This window comes from Echinops telfairi, unplaced genomic scaffold (assembly GCF_000313985.2).
Source record: "Echinops telfairi isolate 266 unplaced genomic scaffold, ASM31398v2 ScPeMD7_70;HRSCAF=299, whole genome shotgun sequence".
Lineage (NCBI taxonomy): Eukaryota > Metazoa > Chordata > Mammalia > Afrosoricida > Tenrecidae > Echinops > Echinops telfairi.
Window position 1 is genome coordinate 26,722,900 of NW_022103968.1, and position 8,107 is coordinate 26,731,006.

At 53.5% G+C, this 8,107-nt stretch overlaps 1 protein-coding gene across 1 annotated transcript; it reads right to left on the minus strand.

Moving 5' to 3' along the window:
- Nucleotides 1–2,929: 2,929 nt before the first annotated feature.
- On the minus strand, nucleotides 2,930–5,530 carry HPS6 (HPS6 biogenesis of lysosomal organelles complex 2 subunit 3). Its single transcript, XM_004700967.2, has one exon. It carries the CDS (start codon nucleotides 5,468–5,470, stop codon nucleotides 3,056–3,058), a length of 2,415 nt encoding a protein of 804 aa, XP_004701024.1. The 5' UTR covers nucleotides 5,471–5,530; the 3' UTR covers nucleotides 2,930–3,055.
- Nucleotides 5,531–8,107: the final 2,577 nt, after the last annotated feature.

Here is an 8,107-nt window from a genome sequence, read left to right on the forward strand (position 1 = left end):
CAACACATGCAAACTGACGGACTTGTGGTCTATTCTCATCTGTCAGTTACTGCATCCACAATAAGAATTGCTAGATCTACTGAAAGCCTGGCAAAAATATAAACAGCTATGATCCCTGCCTCTAGCAACATGTGGCCTAGTTAGGGAGACAAAGAGATCATTAGACAATGACAGTATAATGTGAGGATTTTTTTTTTAGAGGTATGTACAAAGAATTATAGGAGGACAGAAGGAGGCACAACTAAATCTGTTGTGGGTGCTCACACCTCTTGGATAGGAGTACTGAACACTGAAGTAGGTGCTGGACTTGATCAGACTTGCTTGTTAGAATACTCTCACGAGGCAAGGTGGGATCTAAGGAGGAAGCCATTTGGCAGACCCACCGACAAGCCTAGCCTTCACCAGGGACAGGGATATGGGAGGAGAGGAGGAGTGGCCACTGGACACTGGACACACGGTCTGGCTGCCGGGTCCAATTCCCAAGGCAGCATGGAGAAGGAAGGGATGGGGCTCTCTCCTTTGGTTAGTGCAGTTTGGAGACTGGGGTCACTGTAGTCCTGTGGTCTGGCTGAGTCAGCAGGTGGTGTGTTCAAGGAAGGGAGATTGAGGGCTAGGACTGGCATGGGTGGGATGACGGGTGGGCAAAAGGGAGATCAACTCATTGAGCCAATTCTGACTGACTTTCTAGGACAAGGCAGAACCAGTCCTGTGAGTTTCCAAGTCTCTTAACTCTTTACAGGAGTAGAAAGCCCTGTCTTTCTCCTGAGGAGCAACCAGTGGGGCAGTTTCAAACTGCTTACCCCAAGGTTAGCAGTCTAATGCATAACCACTGTGCCAGCAGGGCTCCTGACAGGGGACCCCCGACTTTGCCTTTTCTCTTCCTTGCCCGGTATGCATCCTGGTTTTGCCTGGGCTACTGTACGGTGTGCCTCCAGTCTAGTGTTCTCTTTCTCTTTCAGCTCAGGGAATACTGTCATGTGAGCTTGAGAATTCCCAGGTGAGGCACCCCTATGAAGGAACGCCCGGAACTTCCTTCCTTCTCCTGCCTGTGAACTTCAGGGCTGGAACCTTATCAACTGCTCAAAACTTTCAACTTTGAACTTCCTTCTTGACCTGAGCATCCTCAGCTACTGGGTCTCCTAATTTCCCAAGTGCCAGCACCCTGTCCAGAGATCAGTGACTCAAGAGCCCTTCTGCCCAGGGACTTCTGATCCTAGAACACAATTGGACATGGGACCTAGGGCTCCTACCCACTCACTCAGAGATCTCTGATTCAGACCATTCCTGGACCTATCTCTCTGATGCCCTCTCACACATTCCACTAAAACTCAGTCCCAAAAGGGTACCTGCGGATAGCCCTGAGATGGTAGAGCAAAAGTAATCAGTATCCCATCTGTAGCGTCCACAGAAAATCCCCCTCTTAAGCCCACTGCTCAGAGCTGCCAGGCTGGGGAGTCCCTACTGGGAGGCCCTCCTAGAGAGCAAGTCTGAGAAACATTCTTACTACTTATGCCTCCAAAGATAATTTGGGCTCCCCTCACCTGCTTATGACTCTGGGTCCCATTGAATAATTCCTGAGTATAGATGAGGCCCAAGCCAAGTCTCAGGCTGAGAAGAACGAACAATGATTGCGCAGCACCAAACAGATTCCTGCTCCTGTCTACCCTGGGCTTTGCACCGAGAAGCCAGAATGGGCCCAGCCTCCAGACCTGGGAGTGGGGGCCCCTCCCGGGCCAGGAAGGAGCTAAGATGGAGGCTCAAGGACTGCTTCCTAGTCTTGAGCCTCTGAGAGGTCAGCCCCTTAAAGGCTAGTAGTCTAGAGTCTAGGAGTTAGCAAGACAGCTGGGCTTGAGGACCAGGACTAGCCCAGAGTCATCTCAAGCCCTAGAGGAGGCCAAAATCCCTAAATTTCAGAGAGGCTGAGCAGCTGTCTTAGGGCTTGGCTATCCAGATGGATGGCCTCAGGACCACAGGACCTCCATGAGGCTGAGGAGCTAAAACCAGCCTTGGACAAGTCTGAGGGGCAGCATCCCCCCCTTTCAAAAGAGAAAGAACTGTCGCCAGTGCTATCTGGCCAATGAGGCTTAGCAGGCCGCACGCCTTGAACAAATCTGAGGGACAGCTGGAACCCTGAGATGACGCCCCTCAGCATCACCAAAACTTAAAACTTAGGACCAGCTGAGGGGCCCCCGGGCAGAAGTGGGCACAGTGCCAGGCCTCTTGAGAGGATGGCTGTTGGATAAAACCAGACGAGCAGAGACATCTGTGTGGAGCTGCTCTAATTTCGTGGCTTAGGTCGTCTCTAGGAAGGTGAGCAGCCCTGTTCCCCGTGGCTTGTTCCTAAGTCAGAGAGCTCTGCAGGCAGCTCTCCAGTCCCTGACAAACCTTCCCCCGAACTCAGGAGCTGCTCCAGGAATCCTGGAGGCGAAAATGCGGGCTCTGGACCCTAACAGTCCCTATTCAGGGACAAGGAGAGTCCTGGGAAAGGGAGGGTGCGGGTGTGTAGGGTCTCATCTCCTCACATGCTAGAGAAGCAAGGTAGGAGGCTCCTGGGCTGTGCAGTGAGGTGGTTAAGCCAGAATCCTGGGTTCCAGTCCTAGAGCGGCTGCTTCCTAGTTGACTGACTTCAGGCAAGTCACAAGAAATGTCTTTCTAGAGCTCTAAAAGAAAAAAATCTCCCTAGACCTCTTTTAGAGACTTCTTCACTTACAAAACGAGGATAGTATATGCAGTTTTTCCATGGGGTCATGAGATGCATTATGTAGAGAATTATATAAAGATCAGTTGAGGGCCTGGTGCATAGTAAATGCTCAAAGCTATCATCGTTATTGGAAGTGGCCACTTTCGCCGACAACCAGATCCAACCACCCCTTCTACAAACCACAGTCCTCGAAGACCCCCATGTTACAAAAAACACGAACTGGGTATCTATTTAACAGGTGTATATGTATTTAAAATGGTTCCAGAAGAGAGAATAATATTGCACACACAGGTCCCACGGGGCCCCCTTCAAGTCCTATGCAGTGTCCCTGATCGCTAGGTCTTAGCAATGGTTTCAGTTTGTATCAGTCACACAGAAACCCTGCACGGATGGCACCCAGGTCTCCACAGCCGGGGTCTCAGCTGCCTGGAGGGTGGTCACAGATCCCCGAGGCGGTGTGGGGGGTGGAGTGCCTGGGTCCCACAGAATATCCTCAAATAGGCTTACAACCGGGGGGCCCGAGGGCTGTCCTTGAGCCCCCGTCTGCTCCAGCAGGGCTCTGAGCAAGCCCACAGTAAGAGTGGGCTCAGCCCCAGGCGCAGAGAATGGGGCCGGGGGCTCCTCCTCATCCGGCAGGTGCTTCTGAAGGAGAAGCAGGAGCTCGGTGGGGGCCAGGTCTGGGGGGCACAGGCGATGAAGGAGGGGAAAGTGGGGGTCCAGCCGGCGGTGTTGAGCAAACTCGGCCAGCAGCAGCTTGAAGATCTCACTTCGAAGCAGCGGGCTGGAGGGGCCCAGGGCTAGGCCAGCCTCCAGGGCCCGCTCCCACTGCTCCTTCTGAATCAGCTGCCCTACGGCCTGCAGCACAGCCTTGGGGCGCCCACTACCCAGCAGCAGCTCCAGCTCCAGGGCTTCGGGCCTGGGCCCCTCCTCAGCAAGCACTGCCAGGGCTCGGCGATACAGTGGTAGCCCAGGGACCCCGGTGCTCCAGCTTGGCCCACCCTGCTGCTGGGCCAACTCCACAAAGGATGGCAGCCATTGAGGCTCCAGCCTGCAGAGGCACCGGCACAGGAGTTCAAAGGGGGGCAGGACCCCATTCGGGGGCTCCTTTCCAGCCGCTGTTCCCCGCAGGACCTTCTTCCACACATCAGGGGGAGCTTGGGACCTCAACCTGCCAGCCCTGTCGAGCTGGAGCTGCAGGGCCCTATGGGTGGCACCCCAGGCAGCTGTAGGAAGGGTTTGGAAAATGGTGTTCAGCTCGGCCAGCTGGTCTCCCATCAACTCGGTCCTTAGCAGGCGTGCCACTTCCTGCTCTGCCAGCTCAGTCCAGCCTGCCTCCTCCTCATCCCCGGCCACCAGCTGGGCCTTGAGTTGCTCCAAGCTCCGATAATCCCGAAGTTCGGCCCTCAGGGTGGTCAACAGCGTGGATGGGGGCAGATGGCCCCGGAGGATGGAGGCCAGGGCCTGAGGTGCCTGGAAGGTGCTGTTATGTTTCAGTTCCTCTGGGGTGAGCTGGGCACCTCGCAGGCTGCGCCGCTGATAGTATCCACAGGCCTCCTCAAACACCAGGTCCTCAGTCGAGGGCAGCTCAAGGCCCTGCGGGGCCTCCCAGCCCACTCCAAACAGACCCACAGCTGAAAGCAAACGAACACCACCCCTGACCTCTGGCTCTTGCTTATCTTCCAGGCCAGGAACCAGGGGCTCCAGCAGATGCACTCGGTCGGTACTTAGGACTTTCCGTTCCAGCAGCTGCCCGCTGCCCATGTCCAACAGTTCCAAGGTGGAGCCCAGCACACAGGCCAGGGTGCCCTGAAATGTCCCCAGTGCTGCAGACCCCGGTGGGCCTATTGGTGGTTCGTGCAGCACCCCCATGGGCCGGGTACCGCCATGGGGATGAACCAGGCCCAAAGTGCCCCTGAAGTCAAGCATCAGCAGGCCCTGGGACACTGGGGCCGAGGTATGTACAGCCAATGGCTGCCTGGGAGACAGCAGCCCAGGAAGGCTTCGGAGCAGGATCCGGAAGTCCCATGTATCTCCTCGTCCAGGGTTCAGGCTCTTACTGTGGGCCAAGCCAAGAGATGGGGCAGACACCCTCACCCTGCCCTTGCTTGGGGTCCAGATGAGCAGAATGTGGGCCACCCCAGGCCAGGTGGTGGCAGTGGGTACCAGGTAGAGGTCCCTGCGGGAGGCCAGCAGTGCAAAGGGAGGGCAGTGGTGCAGTAGGATGTGTGTGCGGCCCAGGGTGGGGACCACCTCCCTGCTGGGCTCCAGGCTTCGGACGCACACGCGGTGGCTGAAAGTGGCTTCAGGCGGCCCCAACCGGCCCTCATCTCCCACCTGACCTTCTTCACACCACACCAGGTGACCTCGGGATGCTGCCACGGCCACCACGTGGGCTCCACCATTCGGGCACAGCTCAGTGCTCTGCAGCAGCTGCCAGCCAGACCCTACCCCGACACCCCACATCTCGGTCAGGCCACTCTCCCAGACCAGGACCAGCAAGGGCCTCGCTGGCCACGGCAGGAAGAAGGCGTCCAGTGGCTGGGGTTGGTCAGCCGACCAGGCACGCTCCAGCTCCGAGCCAGGCCCATGCACTGCGACCAGCAACTGCGGGGCTGGTGCCCCTGGGGGTCGCAGGAGCAGCAGGTGGCGGCCGTCCGGACTGCAGCGGACTCGGACAGTTGGGTCTCCGGCCAGCAGCTCCCGAAGCCGAGCCGCGCCGCTGAAGTCACTAAGGTCTGAGAGCAGGCGAAGAGTCCCCGCGCGCTTCATGGTGCTGCCTGCGCCGGGCCACGACCAGCATCCGGTGCCCCGTGGGCCGAGGCCCGGCTCTCGGTGCGGGGTTTCGCGGGAAGTCCCGAGCAGGCGGAGACTTCCGTCCCTGGCCGATGAGGTGAGCCGAAGCCAGAGCAGGGAAGCGATTCCGCCCCGCCCCGCCCGGATCTTCACCAGCGTGACACCGCCCGCCAGGGGAGGAGCTTCGGAGCGTCCCAGGGGGAGGGGTTTCCTGGGGGAGGAGCTTCTAGGGGAGGCATAAAGCGACGCCCAGGAGATGCAGAGCTACCCGGGGGAGGAGCTTCTAAGGGAGGCATAACAGCGACGCCCAGGAGATGCAGTTACCCGGGGGAGGGGTATCCTGGGGGAGGAGCTTCGCGGGGGAGGGGTTTCCTGGGGGAGGAGCTTCCTGGGGGAGGAGCTTCTAGGGGAGGCATAACAGCGGACCCCAGGAGATGCAGAACTACCCGGGGGAGGGGTTTCCTGGGGGAGGAGCTTCCTGGGGGAGGAGCTTCTAGGGGAGGCGTAACAGCGACGCCCAGGAGATGCAGAGCGACCTTTCGACCTTGCTGCTCCATCTGTGCTGTAGCCCCAAAGGGAGCTGCGGGGCGGCCCAGCGGGGCTCGGGCATGAGGCTATCTGCCGCGGACTTTTCCTCTCCCTCCCAGCCTCACCCCAACGTAGTCAATCATTATTCACAGCATTTTAGTCCAGCACCTACTGCACATGCCAGCCTTTGAATGGACAGAAGGGTGTCAAATAGTCTTGGAGATGAAAATCTAGTGAAAAATGAAAATAGTTCATACTTCCATAGCACTTGTATGACAGCCTCCCCTTTTAAAGATGAGGGAAATGAGGCACAGAGAGATTAAGTAATTTGATGAAGATCACCCCCGCTATTGAGCAGTATATCAGGTGGGAATATCAAAGTCAGGCATTCTGGTTCCAAAGTCAATGCATCAAGCTATTAGATCAACAATTCATCATCAAAACCAACAGTTTGGCAAACGAAAGGAAAGCTTACTTCAGAGGCTCTGAGTCCGTGTGCAATCTCTTCAACAACACTGACAAATTTATAGGAAGGGGTCCTTCTACCCATTGGCTTCCTTTTTTTCAGCTGATGTGAACCCTGCCTCCCCTCCCTTACCCGCTCACCTGCTGGGAGAACCTGTATTCATTTGTGTTCTGTCAGTCTCCTGTTTTCTTGTTCTCAGAATTCACATTTTCATTCTCACCTGCCCATCGCCACCTCTCTCCCTTTCTTTGCACATTCAAGTTTCTTGTGAAGATCTTTTCCATTTGCTGCCTCCACTTTCGCTCATATTCATTCTTCAAACCGCTGCTTCACTGAAATAGCCTTTGCTGAGGTTTTCAGGGACATTTTTATTTCCTTTTCTCTCTAAGACATTTTGACAACTTCTTGTTGAAAGTCTCTACTGTAGTATCCATGGCATCTTTTTCCTTTGACTTTCTATTTTAGGTAGTACTTACTTCTAAAATGGTAATCTTAGATTGGTGGTTCTCAACTTTCCTAATGCCTCGACCCTCTAATACAGTTCCTCATGTGTGATGACCCCAACCATACAATTGTTTTTGTTGCTTTTCCTGTCATTTTGCTACTGTTATGAATCGGGCCACCCCCATGACAGTTGCTTGACCCCCCCCAAAGGGGTCAAAACCCACAGGTTGAGAACCGCTATATAGTGCTCCTCAGATTTTTGTTTCCAAACAGTTCATCTTCTTCCACCTTTTATTTTTTTCTAATTGATATTACTTTTTTTTAATTAATTATTTTTATTTTATTGGGAGCTCTTACAGATATTACAACAATTCATAATTCAATTAAATCAAGCATAATTGTACAATTGCAAAACAAAAAAATTGTACAATTGCTGCCACCATCCTTTTTTTTAAATCATTTTATTAGGGGCTCATATACTCTTTTTAAAATAATTTTATTGGTGTCTCATACAACTCTTATCACAAGCCATACATACATCCATTGTGTCAAGCACATTTGTACATTTGTTGCCCTCATCATTCTCAAAACATTTGCTTTCCACTTGAGCCTTTGGTATCAGCTTCTCATCATTCTTTTTATTTATTTATTTATTTATTTTTTAATTGGGGGCTCATACAACTCATCACAATCCATACATACATCAATTGTATAAAGCACATTTGTACCTTTGTACATTTGTTACCCTCATTATTATTTTTTCAAAACTTATTTTATTGAGGGCTTGTATATTTCTTATCACAGTCCATATATACATCCATTGAGTCAAGCCCCTGTGTACACCTGTTGCCCTCATCAATCTTAAAACATTTGCCCTCTACTTTAGCCCTCAATATCGTTTGCTCGTTTTCCCCCTCCCTCCCCCTCCCCCTTCCTCCTGAACCCTTCGTAATTCATAAATTATTATAGATTTGTCATAAGTTACCCTGTCCGACGTCTCCCTCCGCCCTCTTCTCTGCTGTCCATTTCCCAGGGAGGAGGCTATACTTAGATTCTTGTAATTGTTTCCCTGGGGTTCATACACTCATCACAATCCATACATACATCAATTGTGTAAAGCACATTTGTACATTCATTGCCCTCATCATTCTCAAAACATTTGCTCTCCACTTAAG

Coding starts and splice junctions, on each gene's coding strand:
- HPS6 (XM_004700967.2), bottom strand. CDS start 5,470: ATGAAGCGCGCGGGGACTCTTCGCCTGCTCTCAGACCTTAGTGACTTC.